This window comes from Chionomys nivalis, chromosome 2, assembly GCF_950005125.1.
Source record: "Chionomys nivalis chromosome 2, mChiNiv1.1, whole genome shotgun sequence".
Lineage (NCBI taxonomy): Eukaryota > Metazoa > Chordata > Mammalia > Rodentia > Cricetidae > Chionomys > Chionomys nivalis.
Window position 1 is genome coordinate 108,750,565 of NC_080087.1, and position 22,857 is coordinate 108,773,421.

Genomic DNA, 22,857 nt, shown 5'->3' on the forward strand with positions numbered 1-22,857 from the left:
GGCGGATCTCTGTGAGTTCGAGACCAGCCTGGTCTACAAGAGCTAGTTCCAGGACAGGAACCAAAAAGCTATGGAGAAACCCTGTCTCGAAAATCCAAAACAAACAAACAAACAAACAAATAAATAAATAAATAGTATAGTTCAGTAGCTTTTAGTATTTTTACAGAATTGGGCAGCCATCACTGCCGTCGCGTCAGATTGTTTTCACTTCTGGTCTAAAAAGAATCCCCATGCATTTGCAGTCACTCCCCATCCACCTCCTTCTCTAGCTCTTGGTTAATCTAAAACCTGCTTTCTGTTTGTAGATCTGCCTGTTCCTGAGTATTACATAGGAATAGGGTTATACACTATGTGATCTTCTGTACCTTGCATGTTTCACTTAAGATAATGTTAGGTCATTCCTTGTTACTGTCCGGTGAGCCTCTGCTGTGTGGATATGCTACATTTCAATGAAGACTTCTCTTTGTATTTGAGCTTCCGCTAAGTTGCTGGCTTCCTAATTCTTTTTCTTTTTTTTTTTAATCTAATTTCTTTATTGGTTCTTTGGGAGTTTCACATCGTGCACCCCAATTCTTCTCACCTTCTGCTTCTCCCATATCCTCCCCACAAAAGAAAATTTTAAAAAATCAAAACAAAACAAAGTAAGCAAACAATCAAAAACAAAGACAGAATAACGCCCCCCCCCCCAAAGCAACAACAACAAAACCCTCTTCATTCTTCTTTCCTGCTCTCCAACACCTCTTTATTTGTCCCAAGGCATTGGGAGCTTTAGCATCATATAGTATACCCTTTGTCCAATCAACTTTACTAGCAAATGTTCATTGCAGTGAGTCATGCTGAACTGGCCTAGGGAAAGGTAGCCTTGCTTCTCTGAACACTGCAGCATGAGTGACTGATCTTGAGGGAATGGGCATAGGGGGCTGACTCTGCCCTCTCGCCTGAGGCAGTTGGCCCTAGTGGCCCAGACTGACCAGCTCAACTACCACCCAGGCCCACAGCCTGGTTTTTTTTTTTTTCCTTTTTCTTTTTTTTTTTCTTTGTGTGTGTGTGTGCATGCATGCATGTGTTTTTTGAGACAGGGTTTTTTTTTTGTGTGTGTGTGTGTGTAGCCCTGGTTGTCGTAGAACTCACTCTGTAGACCAGGCTATTCTTGTATTCACAGAGATCTGCCTGCCTCTGCCTCCCAAGTGCTGGGATTTAAGACATGCACCACCACCACCTGGCTGAAACACTTTTCTTAATTCTTTTATATTTTGTAAGTAAAGGACTGAACCTGGGTGGTAGATGGTCTCTGAGGTAACTTTGCCAAATAAATGGTTGCTTAGAAGCAGACCTTGAAGTTTTCCTTCTTTTTCAAGCCAGTGATAGAAGACAGATTTACATCGCCTGCTATCTTTTATTTTAAAGGGCAAGGAAAAGATCACCAGTCTCATACTTTGTTTCAGCTTTCATCCCCTTTATCTGACATATGTCACATAAACTTAATTTTTTTTTTCTCGTTTTGTATTTTTTTTTTATTCTTTTTTACTTAAAATTTCCAACTGCTCCCCGTTTCCCATTTCCCTCCCCCTCACATAAACTTAATTTTATATTGTTCCCCTGGCTGCCTCTCTTTCTACACACTGAATTGTTCCTCTGCCTCCTTTTGACTTTCCATGGTGAAGACAACAGTAACATCAATGTGCCAAGGCTGAAAAACACCTTGCTGTGTCTGTGACACTTTTATGTCAGTGGAATGGGCTCAGTACCACTTGCTGTTCTGTTTAAGGCCCCAGCTCCTCCTGGTGCCTAGGTCTTAGCCCCCTAATTGTCCCTTTCACTGCCCTTCTCTGCTTCCCAGTGATAGAGCACATCTTGGAGGGGCAGATTGTTCTGAAAGACTAGTTCACACATGGTCAATGACTCAGAATGTGTTAAAGTTGAGAGTCAGTTTGAATTTTTCTCAGCAACACTACATTGCTCTTTTGTTGTTGTTGTTGTTGTTGATGGTTTACACTTCCAAGTAGTCAGTTCTGGTTTCTGCTGTTCCCAGGCGTTGTGATCTAAGTGAGGTTTACCTGTGTACCCACTGCTGGCTTCTTCACTGTCTAAACCTGTCCTGCTCTTTCCTCTGTCTTCCTGTGACAGGGGCAGGTGGGTGTTCTCTCATAATTCAGAGCGCACTTCACAGTCACTGAGTGAGTTGAATTGTTTGTGCACACTAAACATTGCCTATTATAATTTTGTTTTGAAGTATAAATAAAAATAGATGGTAATCTATACATCTATTCAAAGTTTTTCTTATATGTTTAATTGATAGCATTCTTAAAAATCCATTCTTAAAAACTTAAAGCAAAAGTTATATTTAAAAGGCAGCTGTTTTAGCTGGATATTGTGCCTATAATGCAAGCACTCAGACTCAAGCAGCAGATTGTAAATTCAGGGCCAGCCTTGGCAACCCAAAGACCTTGTCTCCAAACAATAACTATTTCTTATTTTTTAGGAAATGAGACAGCATGATGTGCAGGAACTGAACCGAATTCTCTTCAGTGCTTTGGAAACATCCTTAGTCGGGACCTCTGGCCATGACCTCATTAATCGTCTATACCATGGCACCATTGTGAACCAGATTGTTTGCAGAGAGTGTAAGAATATCAGTGAGAAGCAGGTGAGCAGACACAAGTTCCTCTGCTAACAAATTATTGTGAAGTGTAATTCTTACAATGAAATCTGCTGTGCTCCTTCCACCACATAGTTTCTGGGGATTGAACTCAGGTTGCCAGGCTTGGTGCTAGGGACTTTTACCTACTGAGACATCTCCCCAGCTTGCAAATTCTTAAAACAGTCTTATTCAGTTCTCATATATTCTAATATATGTTCTTAAAAAAGGTTTGAGGAGATGTTTACATGTAGACATCTCATGAAAGAAGCCAGTGTAAGACAGTTCACTAAGGGTTGAGAGTGCTTGCTGCTACTCTTCCAAAGGACTGTTGTCCCATTCTGAGTACCAATGTAGGGCTGCTCACAGCTGCCTGTAGCTCCATCTCCCAGGGATCTTCTGGGCTCTGCAGGCACTGGTAAACACATGATACACACACACACACACACACAGAGAGAGAGAGAGAGAGAGAGAGAGAGAGAGAGAGAGAGAGAGAGAGAGAAAGAAGGTTTAATTAGGGAGGTAATAAAGACAAGATATCAAAGAATATTTAACGAACAAATCTCTAAATAATAGGTTTAGTTTGTTAATATCCTTCAGGAAGTGGGATTTGCAATGTATGCTTATATGATATGTAAACTGTCATCTAGAGCTGGTACAGTTCTGTTTGAATTATGACTTTCATTTCTTTGTGATATTATAGATTGCCAATTGAGTTTGATTGGGAATTTGTGTCAATGAAATCATCTCTGTTGCTTTTAAAGTCCTAATCAGCAAATGGCTTCATTACTGAATATTTAATGAACATCTCCTGTTATTATGGTAGGAGTCATAGGAAGTTTTTTTTATCTGATTTAATGGAAATTTTAATACCATTTTCCAAATGCATTTGTTGCTTTTTTTAAGAAATAGATGCAAATATATATTAATATGTGTTAAATAGATCTATGGTTTTTTCATTTATTTATTTATTTGTTGGGGTTCTTGAGTTTGAGCTGAAAGCCTTGCATAGATAGTTACAGGTGCTGGGCAAAGGCACTGCTGCAAATTCCAACTCCAGTCTTTTTATTTCTTAAGGAAGAGTTGGGAATAAAAGCAGTATATCTGGCCTTTATTCCTGTGCTAATAGAAGCTGTCTTGTTAGGCTAGTTTGAAAATAACTAAGATGTCGTGTGTGTCTTTGATTGAGCTCTAATGCATTGATTTACAAAGCAATGGTAAAACATGACATGCAAAAAGTATATCAGAATTATAAACAGTAACTTTTTTTTTTTTTAAGCTAGTCTAAAAAGTTTATTACAAGAGTGTGGTGGGGTAGATGGTACACGAACTTCCAGGTACCTAGTGTGTCCGGTAAGAAACAACAAAAAATATGGAACGCTTCATGAATTTGCGTGTCATCCTTGCGCTAAACAGTAACTTTTATGCGCATATTGTTAACATAAAGTATTCGTCCTGTTTCTTAAGAGCTTTGCCATGAATTAAACTAGTGCTCTGCTACTTTTCAGTCTTGATAATCCCTTTAAAAAGTCCTACTACATGCATGAATTAGAAATGTGATTTAAACTTGCAAAATTTTAACAGCATTTATTGCTAGAAATAAAATTCAAATGTAGTTTCAGTAGATTTAAGAGATTTTCTTTTTACAAAGTGCCATCTTTTTAATTTTCTTAGAAATACCTGTTTAATCTGGATCAAAATTTTTTTTCTTGTCATTTTCTCAGCATATCTTAAACCAATCTTCGCGGAAAAAAAAATGAGGGAGTTTACAGTAGAAAAATTCAATTCTACTTGAGGATTGCTATTATCATTTTAAAGATTAAAGCAGTGCTAATCAATTGTGTGCAGGTGTGTGAATTTGCAAGCATACATGTTTGTGTGCATGTATACGTGTGTGTACATGTGTGTGCTATATGGTGTGTGTGTGTGTGTGTATGTGTGATACTTTAACGCAGGTATATATATATATATTTTGCAGTTTATTTCCTGGGGAAACATGAGGTTTTATTTCATATACATTTAAACTTATAAACCTTTCTCTTTTAAACTGTTTTCTTAATGTACTTTAAGCAAAATTATAGTTTTATTTAGAAAGAATAGTGTTAAGAATTTACAGTGTAGGGCTGGAGAGATGGCTCAGAGGTTAAGAGCACTGACTTCTCTTCCAGAGGTCCTGAGTTCAATTCCCAGAAACCACATGGTGGCTCACAGCCATTTGTAATGAGAACTGGTGCCCTCTTCTGGCCTGCAAGCATACATACAGACAGAACACTGTATACATAATAAATAAATCTTTTTTTAAAAAAAAAAAAAAAGAATTTATAATTTATAATCATGGCATATATGTCTTCTTATGTACAAATAGAAAAATATATATTTGATAATTCTCAATATATATTTCAGTTGTAACCTTCTGTGAAATCATTTGTTATTTCAGTGTAATAATCTTTCATATTTCAGGAAGACTTCTTGGATCTGACAGTAGCAGTCAAAAACGTATCTGGCTTAGAAGATGCACTCTGGAACATGTATGTAGAAGAGGAAGTTTTCGACTGTGACAACCTGTACCACTGTGGAACTTGTGACCGACTGGTTAAAGCAGCAAAGGTAACCATGCCTTCCTTTCCTTTTTGCCTGGAGACAGGAAGGTCTGCCAGCTCTAGTCACCTGTGTGAAGTCAGGAAAATACACTTAGCTGCTTTGAATACTACAGATTGAGAAGATGTTTATGTCATTACCTTCTTTTAATTTTCAACAGAAAAAGTTAAGCTTTATTAACCTAACTACATTCATGGGAAAATGTATTTGAGCCTTAGTCCAGTATGCCTGTTATTAAGTGTCAGGAATGCTTATCTAAGTTCGGCATCCTCCTTCTCCTTGTGAACAGCAAGTCAAGAAGACGAGATGAGAGTGGCTGATGTCTTCTCAGTCTGAGCTGAGACAGAAGGTGAACTTAGTGACCTGTATGGAACTCTGTTCAGATTCAGGTCTGTTCATTGTGGCCATGTTGGTAATCCCTGTAGGCTTAGTTACTCTGTATTCCAGGGAGACGAAAATCTCCAACGAGAAGAATCAGAGAGGGCTACCACTCGGATGAATGCACTGCTCTCGGGTTTTGAGAGGGCAGTGCCTCAGAAACTGAAAACTGGCCTCATGCGTGTTACTGTGTTGTGTCAGCTGTGGGAAGGGTTCTTTACCGTACCCTAGTTTATCTACTTATTCTCCTGGAGTCTGACCTGTGTATTGCTGTCTTCAGAAGGCGGACTTGGAAAACCTTTTTGAGTTGTTTGTTTCTCCTTTATCTTTTAGCAACCAAGTATATTTCTTTTTCAACATCCGTTCACAGCTGTGTGTGTGTGTGTGTGTGTGTGTGTGTGTGTGTGAGAGAGAGAGAGAGAGAGAGAGAGAGAGAGAGAGAGAGAGAGAGAGAGATTAATAAATGTTTCATTCCTCTGACTTGGATCTCCACTTGCTGTACCTCTCTGACCTTCTTCTCAGCTCCTTCTCTACCTGTGACCAACATAGCACTTTTTTCTTAGCCATATTGAGTTAAGTTTCTTGTTTAGTTTAGGTTCATCTTTGGAATGAGTTTAGAAATCTTCCATCTTATAATGCATACTTTTTTTTCTTTTGTTTTTTTTTTCCAAGGGTGTAATTCTTTTTTTTTTTTTTTTTTTTTTATTCTTTTTTAATATAGTCTTGCTGTGTAGCCCAGACTGTTCAAGAACTTGCTCTATAGACCAGGTTGTCTTCAGACTCTCATTCCTCCTCCTTCTAAATCTTGGATTATAAGTGTATACTACTATTCCTAGCCTTATTTCACCTTTTTTTTTCACCCATAGAATATATGAAATGTAAATTTAAATAGTTTAGTAATATTAAACATGTATAATTATTGATTATTTTCTGATGAGAAACATTTTTCTTCCCTAAGGCCACCAGTGAAAGAGCACTGGGGACAGCTGATGACTCTTAAAAAGCAGCTTAACTAGTATTTTGTTTTAAATTGAGGAATTAAAACAGCAACAAGGTATATGCTTTTGAATTTAAGAAACAACAGATGGGAACTGGAGACGTGGTTCAGTGGTTAAGAGTACCGGTTACTCTCCCAGAGGACAAGAATAGATTCCCAGGACCCACACAGTGACTCACAACCATTTGTAACTTCATTCCCAGGGAATCAGGCAAAACACTGAGAAGAAGGTCAGAGAGATATTTTTATACACAAAATAAAAATAAATCTTAAAAGAAACAATAATAAAACCCCATCAGTAGGTCTTGAATCCTGGAGCGTCAAGAGTCCCTTTTCAGTCTAATGACAACTATGACTCTTCTCTCCAGAAAAAAAAAGTAAATACATGTACAATTTTTAATCATTCAGAGTTCTAGTTCTTCACTGAATAAGATCTGTGTGTTTGCTAAGTGGAGCAAAGATCCAAAGAACAAGGTGAAAGGCCAAGGGCTAGGCAGGAGATGAACAATGAAAGAGAAGGAGCACCCAGTTAGGACACACTCATCAAATAGTAATTTTAGATAACAACCCTAAAAGCATAAAACTGGGGCTTGTAAATGTTTTTGTTGTATGCATAATTGTACAATACCATCCTTAGTTCCATAGAGTAAATGAGTTTATATTGAATTTAGAATGTGCTTGTGTGATTTAAGTTTATATTGAATTCAGTGTATGTTTATATGATTTAAGGACATATTTATAACTGTGTCATATGTCATTTTTTGCTATTTTACGTAGCATTATGTATCCTCTTGTATAACTGCATTTTTAAAACTTTGTTAATTTTTCTTTTTACAGTCTGCCAAATTACGTAAGCTGCCTCCCTTTCTTACTATTTCATTACTAAGATTTAATTTCGATTTTGTGAAATGTGAACGCTACAAGGAAACTAGCTGTTATACGTTCCCCCTCCGGATCAATCTCAAGCCTTTTTGTGAACAGGTTTGAACCTTTGAATTCTTTCCCTTCCCTTCCAAGATTAAAATACTCAGTTTATTGTAGATTTTCTTAACCATGGCCCCATGGCAGCCAAAGTTGTACCTTGAACAGGCAGCTGAATTTGGTATTGTGTAAGAGTCTCCCAGATGTACTTGTTTTGAAAGCTTGAATGGGTCATGGAGAGCAGCTGAGGCTTGGTACTCTGAGAGGTCAAGAAAGGTCATTGGTGAAGTTGCAGCCTCTGGAACTTCACTAGCAGTTGAAACCCCAGCATTGAAAGGGTCATGGAGGGAAGTTAAGGCAGGAGCCATGGAGTGGGACTAACCTGAGCCTAGGAGACAGTCTGTGTGAGCTGAAGAAGGTAGATCTAGAGAGGTGGCCCAGTCCCTTGGGGGAGCCTAGATCATGAGTGTATCCCAGGCATTGAGCTCTGAGTTGTTCACACTGTTCAAGGTAGTTTAGCAGTCCAGATGTGACTGTGTCTGCTTCTTCCCTCTTGAAGTAAGAAAGTGCTTATTCTTTATTTTAAAGGAGCCCACAGTTGAGAGACTCTAAACTATTAAAGATCTCTTGGAATTTTAAGAGTTTGAATATTTTAAAGAAACTGAATTTTGAAGTGTTTGAATTTTTAAAGACTATGGTACTTTTAAAAGTTGGAATGTTTTATAGTGAGATGTTTATTAATATGTGATCTTGGAGATGAACAAGAAAGGAAAGAGTATGGTTAAATAACATTATATTGGTATGTCAAGTTGTATTGGTATGTCAGTTGTTCTTAATGTCAACTTGACACACCTGGTATCATCTGAGAGAAGGGAACCTCAATTGAGAAAATGCCTCCATAAGATCTTGCTACAGGTAAACCTGTAGGGCAATTTCTTAATTAGTGATTCATTTGGAAGAACCCAGCCCATTATGGGTAGTTCCACCTGTGGGCTGGTGGTCCTGGGTTCTATAAGAAAGCAGTGGAGCACAACCAGTAAGCAGCACCCTTTCATAGCCTCTGCATCAACCCCTGAAATAGGGTCCCTCCCTGTTTGAATTCCTGCCCTGGTTTCCCTCAGTGGATTATGACTCCAGATATGTAAGACAAATAAACCCTTTCCTCCCCACGTTGCTTTTGTTATGGTGCTTCCTCACAGCAGTAGAACGCTAAGGCAATAAGGTGTGGAGTTCTCTGGGTGTATTACATACCCACGAGTGAAGAAGCTGGGCTGTATGGTAGTTATATTTTTAATTTTTTGAGAAATCTCCAAACTGATTTCAACAGTGGCTGTATTAATGTACTCCTCCAACAACATTTCTTTCCACAGCCTCACCTGTATTCTTTGTCACACTTATTGAGAGCCATTCTGATTGTGATCAAGTGGTATACCTCAAAGTAGTTTTAATTTGCATTTCCCTGATGGCTAGGGTTATTGAGCACTTTTAAAAGTAGTTATTGGCCATTCATGTTTCTTTTTTTTTCTTTTCCTTCCTTCCTTCCTTCCTTCCTTCCTTCCTTCCTCCCTCCCTCCCTCCCTCCCTCCCTCCCTCCCTCCCTCTCTTTCTTCTTTTTCTTTTTAAAAACTGTCTATTAAGTTTGTCTGCTTTTGTGTTGACTGGCAGTTTTTATTGGCATTAAGGTCTCATTTCTTGGTAAATTCTGGATATCAGGCCCTTGTCTGAGTGTAACTATGAAGCTGTGAAAGCCTTTTTTCCATTCTGTGCACTGTCTGTTAATTCTGCTGATTTTTTTTCTTTGCTGTACAGAAACTTTTATTTTCATGTGGTCTCATTTTTTGATATTGGATTAGTTCCTGTGTATTGGTATTCTATTCAAAAAGTCTTTGCCTTCTCCATTATCTTAAACGGTGTCCCCTATGTTCTAGTGATTTCAGGGTTGCAGGCTTTAAACTAAGGTTGTCTCCATTTTAAATAGATTTTTGTACAAGGTAAAAGATTAAAATCTAACTTCATCTTCTGAAGTAGAAACCCAGTTCTGCTAGCACCATTGTTGACTTGGCTGCCTTTTATCCAGTGTATGTTTGTCAAAAATTAAGTGGGCATAGATTTGTCATTTTGTTTCCAGGTTCTCTATTTTTCCCATCATTCTACTTATTTCTTATTACAAGTAATTGTTTTGTTTACAAAATCCAGCTATTGAATTTCTGTACTAAAAAAAAATTGTATTTTTTTTTAACTTCATAGCTGAGCCTTGCTCTACTTTGGGTCTCACTAGTGAGCTCTGCGCTGTTTGTTTTGTTACATGAATTACCATCCCTGGGGTCCAGTAGTGCCTGCTGGCTCTGAGCCTGTTACTGACATACTCAGAAAAAAATTATTTTCCTAGAGTTACTAATATACTTGTTTCTCCTTTTATAAAAGGTAGTTTATAACATGATTCCAACATATTTTGATATATCAAAAAACCAGGCACTTATCTAGGAAATCCACATTAATTAATTTTACTTTTGATTTTCTATATTGAGAAAAAGTGGTCATTTTTTATCTTTCTGTGTCTTATCTTTTGTCTGAATGAGACATTTTTAAATAATACCCACTAAAAACCTGTAGTTAAGGAAATAAATTCTTCCCATGTACACACTGTACATTGCAGGTGACTCTGAGTTCAAAGCCGGACGAGACCTTATGTCTCATGTCATGTGGTTCACACTCCTAGAATGTCTGCCTCCTTCCCTCCCTTCCCTTGGTCTCTCCCTCTTCTCTGTTTTCTTTCTCTTTCTTTCCTTCCTTTTTGTTGTTGTTTTTATAGACAGAGCCTCATGTAGTCCAAGGTAGTATAAAACCTGCTGTGTAGCTAAAGATGATCTCCCAAGTACCGGAATTACAGAAGTGCACCATCTTAGCTGGCTTTTTCTTTTCCTTCTGCATCTAGAATTTAAAGCATCTCTTAAATATAATGTGTTTTTTCATTGTCACTGTAGGAGTTGACCTGTTGGGTCACTTGTGATTGATTGTACGGTCAGTCTATTAATTATAGAATAAGCTGATCATACAATTAGTAAAGCAAGAAGGAACCTGGTTATTCCACTAAACTAACAGGCTCTGAACAAGACCAGCTGCTGTTCACAATTGCTGAGTTCCTATTCTGTGCAGAGAACTAACATGCCAGAAGGGCCTTGACCTGGAGATACACAGCAACCTTCTTGGGATATCAGACAGTTTAGGTAGGAAAAGAGCATATGTTCTAAACAGCATAATGAGTACGACACAAAGATGGTTTTCTCTACTAACAGTCTCTACCACAAACTCATTATCTTAGTTAACACCAGTAAAATAATAATAATAATAATAATAGCATCTTCAGATACATGTATTCAGTGTGGTATGATGCAATAAATCTCTAAGACTTAAAATTCAACTGTGCATAGTGGTTCATGCCTATAATGTTAACATATAAGATGGTGAAGCAGGAGGATCTCCAGGAATTTGAGGCCATCCTCAAAGAAATGAAAAACTTTTCTTTTTTAATTTAAGCCCAAATTGTTTAAATTTTTCTTTATCCTTAGATAGCATTCTAATCAGGAGACTCAGCAGCAAAGGAGCCTTACTGTGAAGTGTGAATACTACAAGGGTGCTTTTTACTAGTTTCAGGCTTCAGAGTTCTCTTCCCTTATTAAACTATGCTAATGTTTATTTTTCTTCTTTAGAGTGAACTGGATGACACGGAATATATGTATGACCTCTTCTCCGTCATTATCCACAAAGGTGGCTGCTATGGAGGTCATTACCATGTGTACATTAAAGATGTCGATCATCTAGGGAACTGGCAATGTCAAGTAAGCTTACAAATTTCTTTAGAAATAACTGTAATTCCATTGCATTTCTGTTCCTGTTACAGTATTCTGCTGATCATTTTGCCTTTAGTATACATCTCTCCTTTCCTAAAGGTTCCTTTTACGTGTGCAACTCCTGTGTGCCCTCTACCTAGAGTCTCCAGTTGTTTTCCTTTTGTCATATTTGTGCATGTGACATACACTCCCTCCTACACACTAGTGACCTCATTGTAGTGAACAGTTTGTAATAAAGTTGAGAGCGTCTGGCCGCTTTGCTTGTAAATGCTTCATGTTTGTCTATTCAGCACAAGGATATTCTTTTCCTCTAGCCATCCATAAAAATCACAGACCTTTAAATTTGTCTGTTACAGTCTTTTCCAGGAGCACAAGGCCTTGCTGTGGTCTGAAAGGTACACCTGCATCTAAGCCAGTCCAGCCTGAGGGAGCCTGTCTCTGCTTTCCTTCTGTAGTTTTGCTCAGCTGCTTTCAGGGTTGTATCATTTTTCCAGCTGGCAGCCTATTGACTCATAAAATATTTGCATGATATTTTATTTTCAGGTTTAATGGTTCTTCTGTCTTCCCTTAGGGTTGTGGGTTCTAGAAGATCTCTTTAAATTTTGTGTTGATCTCTTCAGCAGTGACTTGCTCTTCTGTAGAAATGTTAGCATCTTCTGCTGTTTGTGTGACTTGAAGGAACAGGTTTTGTGTTCTCTTTATTGCCTATCTGGTGTTTTGATTTTGTATTTTCTATTTGACACTGTCTTACTTTGCAGTCAGTGGTACCTTGTAGCTGACACTCATCCTACCTGTCTCCAAATGCTGAGACTTCAGGCATAGGGGTTGACTTTCACACCCAGTTCCTTATCTATTGAAGTCCTGTCTCCTCACAAAATCAAGGGTACTCTGAAGAAAGTGAGCATGGTGGCACACACCCGTAAGTCTAGCACTTGAAAGGCCAAGGCAAGAGAATCACCATGAGTTTGAGACCAATCTGGGCTACAGAGAGTTTCAGGCAAGCCTGATCTACAGCATAAGACCCTGTCTCAATACAAACTAAAGAGAATAAGCAGAATATGGATTTTTGTAAGTGCTTAGTATATTTTCTTTTTCTTCTTTTTCTGTTTTTGGTTTGTGGTTTTTTTTCTTTTTCTTTTTCAGGACAAATCTTTTGAGACTGACTCAACAGGTGGGTTCTTTTACCATAGAGCCAGTGTCAGAATTGAGCAGAGATGTAGGACATTCAGTTGTTGCTTAAGGACTGGAGGACTGGTTGAAAAATTGGTCCCTTTTCTCCCTGGTTTTTTTTTTTTTTTTTTTTTTGGTTTTTCGGGACAGGGTTTCTCTGTGGCTTTGGAGCCTGTCCTGGAACTAGCTCTGTAGACCAGGCTGGTCTCGAATTCACAGACATCCGCCTGCCTCTGCCTCCCGAGTGCTGGGATTAAAGGCGTGTGCCACCATCGCCCAGCTTTCTCCCCGTTTTGAGTCAGCCCTGGGCTTTCTTCCCTGAAGCTGTTCTTAATGAGCATTGAAATGGAAACTGTGTCTGCAAGACTGGGCTTAGTTTACTGTGGTAAAATGTCTGGCCAAGGGAGGAACCCTTCATTTTGATGCACAGTTACAGAGTCCAGTGCATCGTGGCAGGGAGGTCATAGAGTCAAGAGTTCAAGGATACAGCTGGTCACAGTACATCTTTGATCAGGAAGCAAAGGGAGATGAATGCTTGTATTCAGTGCACACTCTCCTTTTAGGAGATCCTTTTAGGATCCCAACCCAGAGAATGGTGCCACCCATAGTGAGTGAGCCATTCTACCTCAATTAACCTCATCAAGATCTTTCCTCACAGGCGTGCCCAGAGATTTTAGAATTTGTCAAGTTGACAATTAAAATTATTATTTTGTATATTTACTAAAAAAATCACCTTAAAAAGAAAAAGGTGCTTTCATTTCATCTACTTTATCATAGATGCTTTTATTTCGTCTACTTTATCATTTTTAATCATTTACAAAAGATGATAGATCTGGTCTGCCATAATATGTTATTTCTTAGTTACTTTTTCTTAGTGTTATCAATTAGCAGTTATGGTTTTAGCTAGTTTAAAATACCTTTTCATTGGACTGGAGAAATGGCTCAGCTTGCTGCTCTGAAAAAGTGCCTAAGTTCAGTTCCCAGCACTTCCATGGCAGCACACAACCATCTGTAACTCCAGTTCCAAGGAATCTAACACTGTCTTCAGGTCTCTTAGAGCACCAGGGACACACGAAGTGCACAGATAAGCACTCATACAAAAAATTAAGTTAAAATATTTTTTAAAAAAATTAGAAAACTAAAAAAGTTATACTTTACCAAAAAAAAAAAAAAAAGCACATAAAAAACTTGAAGAGCTGATGCCTTTGATCCCAGCACTCTTAAGGCAGAAGCAGGTGGATCTCTGAGTTCAAGGCCAACTCGGGCTAAGTAGTGAGACCTTCTCAAAACCAAAATAGAAACAAAACAAAACAAAAAAATTTCCCTCCCCCCTCCTCCCGCCCCTCTCCCCCTCCCCCCACTCCTCTTCTCCTCCCTCTCCCGTCCCAAGAGCAGTCAGGGTTCCCTGCCCTGTGGAAAGTCCAAGGTCCTCCCACCTCCCTCCAGGTCTAGGAAGGTGACCATCCAAACTGTCTAGACTCCCACAATGCCTGAACATGAAGTAGGATGGTTTTGTTTTTTGTTTTTCGAGACAGGGTTTCTCTGTGTTGTCCTGGATGTCCTAGAACTCATTCTGTAGACTAGGCTGGCCCAACACTAGAGATCCGCCTTCCTCTTCTTAGTGCTGAAATTAAAGGAGCGTGCCACCACCGTCTGACTATATGTATGTTTTTTAAAGTCAACAAAATTTACCTGGCAAGGGGAATGTGCCATAATGCACAGCCTGGGCTGTTAACTTTTTAATGATAAGGAAATAGAAGTCAATGTTTAAGCTGAGCTTACAAAAATGGGTAGGAATTCCTTAAGCCAAAACAAGAGACTGTAAGCTTAGTACTGAAGACCAAAAAATATTTTTAAATGAATGGGAATGAACACAAATTGTAGGAGACACCACATTTCTTAGCTGGAAAATGTTGAAACCCATTATATATATTGTGCTATGTCTTAGACGCTGTTCTATTGCTGTGAAGGGACATCATGACAAGATAAAAGAAAGCATTTAATTGGGGGCTTACTTACAGTTCAGAGGTTTAGTCCATCATCATGGCAGAGAGTATGGAGGCATGCTGGCAGGCATGGTGTTGAAGAAGTAGTTGAGAGCAACATCCTTCTCCACAGACAGAAAGAGAAAGCCACACTGAGCCTAGTGTGAATGTTGAACTCTAGCGTCAAAACACCGAGGAGGAGTCGCCCCCCAGAGACCACCTCACACACCACAGCCAATGCAAAAGCATGAGGATTTTATTAATTCTGTCATGACAGGGTCCCTCAGCATTCGGAAAGCCGAGAGACCCCAAATAGATGTCACAGGCTACTTTTAAAGGAGAAGGCCACAGAAGCAAGGGGGGTTGTGATTGGCTTATTCAAAAGGGCTATTATCAATAATTGGCTGGAGAGCTGTTGCCAGATCAGATGAGACTTGGGTAATTGTTCAGGAACTGAGTACGTGCATGTGTAGCTGTTAGGTCTTTGGTTCCCAGGGGAGGAGGGGAAGCACTATGGCACGGAGGCTGAGAGGATTCAGAATTGTCAGAAATGGCTTCAGAATTGTCTTAAGGTCTTACATGAGCTTTTGGAAAGCTTAGAGTCCATCTCTAGTTATACACCTCCTCTAACACAGCTATACCTTCTCCAACAAGGCCACACCTCCTAGTCCTCAAATAGTACCACTCCTTGATGACTAAGTGTTTAAATATATGAGCCTATGGAGGACATTCTTACACAACCACAAGCTAGAATCTCTTTGTCTCATAGTCCTAATTTGTATATAAAGCCATAGAGATTAAGTAAATTGTATAGAATTGTTTGTTGGAACCTGACACTCAAAGCCAGGTCTGCTGATTCTCCAACTTGTATAGATTATGATGATATTTTTACCTTTTATCCTCCAGTGACTTAAACATTTTTATTTGGTTAATTCCTTCAACTGGCATCTGTGAAAGAAACACTTGCTATTTTCCTTCTTAGGAAGAGATAAGTGATTCAGATGTGAACTTTGAAGCTCTTCAGAATGAAGACGAGACTGATGACCCATTGATGATTCTAAAAACAATCTTATTGCAGGTAGAGTGAGTATTGTACTTGTTTGTGTGCAAGTAATTATTTAGATGTATTGTTGTATTTGTGTATATGATGTATTTATATGTATGAGAATATCAGATAAGATTATTTTAAGGCTACCTCTAAATTGGATTATGGTTTTATTTTAACTTTTTTTTTAAAGATAGGGTCGCATTTTTTGTAATCAGGCTGACCTTGAACTCACAGAGATCTGCCTACCTTGTCTCCCCAGTGCTGGGATTAAAGGTGTGTGTCACCACACCCTGATTTGTTTTAATTTAATCACTAAGTGCAGTGGCTCTTTCCTTTAATCTCTCATCTTGAGAGCATGAAACAGAAGAAATGCCTTGAATTTGGGGCCAGCCTGGGCTACAGAATGAGAGTCTGTTTCAAAGAAAAATCTATTTGTCCTGATACTAGAAGCACTAGCAAAAAGACAAGTACCAGGAATGTGGCCCAGTTGGTAAAGTGCTTGTCTAGCATATACAAGTCCTGGTACCACATAAAGTGGTATATGAAGTGCCATATAATACCAGAATTTGGGAGGTGGGAGTAAGAGGGTCAGAAGTTCAAAGTCATTCTCAGATACATAGCTAGCCTGGGCAACATAAGACCCTCTCAAAACAAACAAAAGAGCATTTTAACCTATGTCTTTGGAGTTCTTATCTGTAAGCACATCCTATTCTGAAGTATTGGGGCTAAAGGTACAACATAGTAATCTTAGGAAGACATAAAAACTTGTGTCAGCAAGATCTTCCTTGTTTGTTCTTCCAAAATCATAAATAATGTCAGGAATGTGGCAAACTGCAGAACTCTCTCTGGATGTTGCTCTTTGAATTTCTGTCTGTGACTCTTGGCAAATGGGTTTTCAAGTTGAAGGTCTTCTAAACTGATACTTAAGGTTACTTTAAAAACATAGTCTTTACCTGTCTTTGGGAGATGAAAGAAAAAAAATTGAAAAAAAAACATAGTCTTATTGATCCCATTATAAGTTTGTGCTCTAGGGAAGATGAGCAGGTGCACTCCTTTTGCTCCCTTGAATTTGTGGTATCATTATTTCTCACCAGATGTTAACTGACTATATTTCTTTCATAAGGAGGAGACCAATCAAATTCCTGTTGATCAGCTGGGCCAGAAACTCTTGAAAAAGACAGGAATATCTTGGAACAAGAAGTACAGAAAACAGTATGGAGCACTAAGAAAGGTAGTGCTGGCATCAACATGGGCAGTCATCATCCCAGGAAGCCATATTATGGTCCTAGCAACACAAGCTCCTATGTAAATGGAGCTTTAAAATAGATGAAAATAATCAGTGTTTTTGTTGAGTGGTTGGAATTCTGCTGGTATATTACAGATCACATACAGTGTATTTAGAGTATTTATGAAGACGTAAATAGGAAAAGAAGCTGTTAATTACAATGAAGTTACTCTAAAGCTCAATGAGTAGCAAAGTCAGTCATCTCGCTTTAAATCATGTGGGTTTAAATGAGACTCAAAAGCTAGTGTTACCAGAAATGAAGCAACTTTACAGAGAAAGCATTTACCTGCTCTTGGGAGTGTTGAACAAGTAGTTAGACCACCAGAAAAGCTCATGTTCCACTACTTGAATTTGTTTTGTAATGATGTTGTTTTAGAGATTCTATCTATGATCTCTAATTTCCTGGCATAAAACTTGTTCAGATTTCCCCATATTATCCTCTTAGTGTCTTTAGAACTTGAAGTTTTGAGCTTCTCTTTCATTTCTGATGAATAAGATTTATTCCTTGTTTATTTCCTCCCATCAGTGTTCATAGGGGGTTATTGAGGTTATTGTCAAAGACTTTTCAAAAAAGCAACCTTTGCTTTTGATGCAATTATATATATTGCTGTTGATGTTCTCTATTATCTGCTTTCTGTTTTATTATGTTCTTATTTTTAATTGTTTCTACTTCAAGAAATTTAATTCACCATCTTTTTGTAGTTCTTAAGTCTTTTAATGCATGCTTTCAAAGTTAAGACTTCTTGGTAAGCACTAACTTAGCACCATAACCTTCTCTTTATCACTCAGTTTAACTTATGTAATTTGCCCTGGGTGAAAGTGTGTTGTTTAATTTCCAAATATTTGGGAATTTCTAATAACTTTTCATTTTATCTGCAAACTGATTTTTTTCTTTGGCTAATACTATTATGTTCTAAAAATGTGCTACATATGACCTCATTTCTTTTGAATTTAGAGAAACTTGTTTCATAACTCAGAATATGGTCTGCTTTGGACACATTGTTTTCTGCAGTTGGTGATGTCATGTTTCATAAATATCAATGAAGGGAGTGGAGAGATGGCTCAGCCATTCAAGGCTAGGCTCACAACCAAAAATAAACATGGCAGTGGTGGCACAAACACCTTTAATCCCAGCACGGGGGGGGGGGGGGGGGGGGGGGCGGGGGGGCAGAGGCAGGTGAATCTCTGTGAGTTCAAGGCCAAACTGGTCTACAAGAGCTACATACAGGATAAGCTCCAAAGCTACAGAGAAACCCTGTCTCAAACAAAACAAAAACAAAAGTAAGTATCAATGAGGTCAGTTGCTTAAGAGTGGTATTTATTCTCTGCCTTTACTAATTTTTTCCTCTCAATTATTGAAAGGTATTTTTAAGTCTTCCAGTTATAATTATGGGCTTGTCCCTTTCTTCTCTGGTTATAGCTAGTTTTTGTATGTATTGAAGCTGTATTATTATGAATATGGACATTTAATATTGTTACAGCCTCCTGACATCAAACGTCCTTCTTGATCTCTTTTTTCTTTCTTTTTATTATTTCTTAAAAAAATACCAATCCAAATTCCCACTCCCTCCTCTCCTCCCAGTTCCCTCCCTCTCCAGATCCTCCCCCCCCACCCCTCCAACCCTAAGGGAGTGCCATGCACCCTACCCTCCCTGCTACACCTAGGTTGAGCAGGGTTTACACCCAAAGAGAATAGGATCCCATGGAGCTGGTATATACAGTAGAGACACATCCCAGTGTCACTATCAGTGGCCCCTCAGTCTGCCCCGCTGTCAACTCCCTTCAGAGGGGCTTGCTTGTTGCCATGCTCGCTCACTCCCAGTCCATTTGGAGTTGGTGAGCTCCCATTAGCTCAAGCAAACTGTGTCAGTGGATGAACCCCTCATGGTCTTGAATTCCTTGCTCATACTCACTCCTTCCACTCTTCAACTGGACCTTGGAATCTCAGTCCAGTGCTCTGATGTGGGTCATTGCCTCTGTTCCCATCTGTTGTTGGACAAAGGTTCTATGGTGATATTTAAGATAATCATTAGTCTAAATACAGGGTAAGGTCAGTTCAGACACCCTCTCCTCTATTGCTTAGGGTCTCAGCTGGGGTCATCCCTGTGGGTTCTTGGGCATTTTTCTAGAGCCAGGTTTCTTGCTAACTCCATAATGGCTCCCTAAATCAAGATATCTCTTTCCTTGCTCTCATATCTGTCCTTCCTCCATCTCATCTATCCCATTCCCTCAAGTTCTCCTCAACCCCCCTTCTCCCTTTCCTTTTACCCCCTGCCCCCTGCTCCCAAACTTTTGTCTAATTTTAATTTCCAGGTGGGTCTATATATGTTTTTCTTTGGGTTCACCTTATTACTTAGTTTTTCTAGAATCCTGAACTATAGGCTCGTTGCCCTTTGTTTATGACTAGTACCACTTATGAGTGAGTACATAGCATATTCGGTTTTTTGAGGGGGGGCTCTGGGTTACCTCACTCAGGGTAATGTTTTCTAATTCTATGCATTTGCATGCAAAATTCAAGATGTCATTATTTTTTTACTGCTGAGTAGTACTCTAATGTGTAGATGTGCCACACTTTCTTTATCCATTCTTCAGTTGAGGGGCATCTAGGTTGTTTCCAGGTTCTGGTTATTACAAATAGTGCTGCTATGAACATAGCTGAACAAATGCTTTTATAGTATGATTGGGCATCTCTTGGGTATATTCCCAAGGGTGGAATTGCTAGATCCTGAGGTAGGTTGATTCCCAGTTTTCTGAGAAACCGCCACACTGATTTCCAAAGGGGTTGCACAAGTTTGCATTTCTACCAGCAATGGATGAGTGTTCCCCTCGCTCCACAACCTCTCCAGCATAAGCTATCATTGGTGTTTTTGATCTTAGCCATTCTGACAGGTGTAAGATAGTATCTCAAAGTTGTTTTGATTTGCATTTCTCTGATAGCTAAGGAAGAAGAACTTGTCCTTAAGTATCTTTTGGCCATCTTGAATTCTTCTCTTGAGAATTCTGTTTAGTTCAGTACCACTTTTTAATTGGATTATTTAGAATTTTAATGTCTAATTTCTTGAGTTCTTTATATATTTTGGAGATCAGTCCTTTGTCGATGTGGGGTTGGTGAAGATCTTTTCCCATTCAGTAGGCTACTCTTTTGTCTTATTGACTGTGTCCTTTGCTTTACAGAAGCTTCTCAATTTCAGGAGGTCTCATTTATTTATTGATGCTCTTATTGTCTGTGCTACTGGGTTATATTTAGGAAGTGGTCTCCTGTTCCTATGCATTGAAGGTTACTTTCCACTTTCTCCTCTATCAGGTTCAGTGTGGTCAGATTTATATGAGGTCTTTAATCCATTTGGACTTAAGTTTTGTGCATGACGACAGATACGGATTCATTTTCATTCTTCTACAGGTTGACATTCAGTTCTGCCAGCACCATTTGTTGAAGATGCTTTCTTTTTTCCATTGTATCTTTTTTGCTTCTTTGTCAAAAATCGGGTGTTCATAGGTGTGTGAATTATCTGGGTCTTCAATTCAATTTCATTGGTCAACGTTTCTGTTTTATGCCAATACCAAGCTGTTTTCATTACTGTAGTTCTGTAATAGAGCTTGATGTCAGGGATGGTAATGCCTCCAGCAGTTTCTTTGCTGTACAGGATTGTTTTGGCTATCTGGGTTTCTTGTTTTTCCATATGAAGCTGAGTATCATTCTTTCAAGGTCTGTGAAGAATTGTGTTGGGATTTTGATGGGGATTGCATTGAATCTATAGATTGCCTTCGGTATGATTGCCATTTTTACTATGTTGATCCTTCCTATCCAAGAACATGGGATATCTTTCCATTTTCTGGTATCTTCTTCAATTTCTTTCTTCAAAGACATAAAGTTCTTGTCAAATAGGCCTTTCACGTCCTTTGTTAGTGTCACCCCAAGGTATTTTATGTGATTTGTGTCTATTGTGAAAGGTGATGTTTCTCTGATTTCCCTCTCAACTTCTTTATCCTTTGTGTATAGGAGAGCTACTATTTTTTTTTTTTTTGAGTTGATCTTGTATCCTGCCACTTCACTAAAGGTATTTATCAGCTGTAGGAGTTCTCCGGTAGAGTTTTTGGGGTCACTTATGTACACTATTATATCATCTGCAAATAACGAAAGTTTAACTTCTTCCTTTCCAATTTGAATCCCCTTGATCTCCTTATATTGTCTTATTGCTATTGCTAAAACTTCAAGAACTATGTTCCTGATTTTAGTGAAATCACTTTGAGTTTCTCTCCATTTAATTTGATGCTAGCTGTCGACTTGCTGTATATTGCTTTTATTATATTTAGATATGATCCTTGTATCCCTAATCTCTCTAAGACCTTTATCATAAAGAGGTGCTGAATTTTGTCAACTGCTTTTTCTGCATCCAATGAAATGATCATATGGTTTTTTTCTTTCAGTTTATTTATATGGTGGATTACATTGATTTTCGTATGTTGAACCAGCACTGCATCTCTGGGATGAAGCCTACTTGGTTATGATGGATGGTTTTTTTTGATGTGTTCTTGGATTCAGTTTGCTAGAATTTTATTGAGAATTTTTGCATCTATGTTCTTGAGTGAGATTGGTCTGTAATTCTCTTTCTTGGTTGAGTCTTTGTGTGGTTTTGGTATCGGGGTAACTGTAGCTTCATAAAAAGAGTTTGGCAGTGAGCCTTCTGTTTCTATTATGTGGAACACTTTGAGGAGTATAGGTATTAGCTCTTTTTGAAAGTTCTGGTAGATTCAATATGAACATTTAATATTGTTACAGCCTCCTGACATCAAATGTCCTTCTTAATCTCTTCTTAATCTCTGTCCTGTGAGGTATACTTGGTGAAATTACCTGTGGCTAGTGAGAAGGAAACATGGAGCCCACAACAAACCCACTTAGGAGTTTATTAGAGGGGGCGTGTACAGGCCTGGGGAAGTCAGCGTGCAGAGAGAGGGGGAGATGGTGCATCCAGCTTTTAAAAGCTGCCCAGTGCATGCACATAGCGGGTTGATCTGACTACGTCATACACAGATGACAGGGCTCATGCATGCGTGCAAGGGCTTAGCTGAGTCATACGTGGATGATGCAACCACGCATGTGCGTGGGTCACACGGGGGCCCTTTAACATCCCTGGGGTCATTAGGCATTTCTGCCTGAGAGCTTGCCCGCACATGCATGGCCCTAGAACCTGGAAGTGTCAGCCTTATTGTGGCTGAAATCATAACATTCCACCCTTTTGTTTATTATAAATTTTGGGGAGTTTGAGGTCTTTAATGGGTGGGAATGGGGCGTTGTAAGGTCTCTCTTGACTGCTTCCTGCTGACTTTGTGGGCATCAGAGAGTGGAGATGCTTGACCACGTCCTGGCGTGACTGATTACTTTTGTGTTTTTTCCGGGCTCTGTGGAACTGACTGGCTGGCAACTTGGACCTCGCAAGATGCTGGAAAGGCAGAGAATTATGTCTGGAAAAATTTTTAGATCCCGGTGATTAAGGGAGGAGAGTCCCAAGACGGAAGATAGAGGGTTTTTTTGGTGGGAGGGGGGTTGGAGGAGGGAATTTCCTAGGGGTTCCCAAGACCAAGAATGATAAGGGAAGAATTAAATGATACTTATTCTGGTCAAGTCTGATCCGTTTAGATAGGTCCAGTTGGCTACCTGGAGCTTCTGAAAAAAATGTTTGAAAAGAAATAAATTTTAGACATATTAAAAGCTTATGATTGTGATGATATAGTGTTGGAATTGAGGACGGTGGGAAGGAGGGAGGAAAAGAAGGGGAGAATTATTAGAAAGGGGAATTATTAGACCCCTTAATGTTTTACATGAAACAAATTTTAAGGCACTTGTTTTCCTTTAGCATCAAGTATTCCCTTAACATCCAGGTAACACTGCTGCAGTCAGTGATAAACCTGTTATGTTAAAGTCTGTTTTGTGAGATTTTGGAGTTTGGGGCTGTGAATGTCCCCAAACTCATTGTTTCTTACCATC

At 38.9% G+C, this 22,857-nt stretch overlaps 1 protein-coding gene across 2 annotated transcripts in view; it reads left to right on the forward strand.

Moving 5' to 3' along the window:
• The window catches only part of Usp40 (ubiquitin specific peptidase 40), a 78,895-nt gene that overhangs the window by 6,996 nt on the left and 49,042 nt on the right, over window positions 1-22,857 (forward strand). For both annotated transcript variants that reach the window (XR_009056681.1, XM_057762105.1), the window contains exons 5-10: window positions 2,483-2,647; window positions 5,099-5,245; window positions 7,449-7,592; window positions 11,243-11,371; window positions 15,521-15,616; window positions 16,710-16,817. Coding sequence is in view for 1 of the 2 variants with exons in the window: in XM_057762105.1 (XP_057618088.1) it covers window positions 2,483-2,647; window positions 5,099-5,245; window positions 7,449-7,592; window positions 11,243-11,371; window positions 15,521-15,616; window positions 16,710-16,817 (789 nt within the window). In the remaining variant the exon portion in view is untranslated. The remainder of the gene's footprint in view (window positions 1-2,482; window positions 2,648-5,098; window positions 5,246-7,448; window positions 7,593-11,242; window positions 11,372-15,520; window positions 15,617-16,709; window positions 16,818-22,857) is intronic.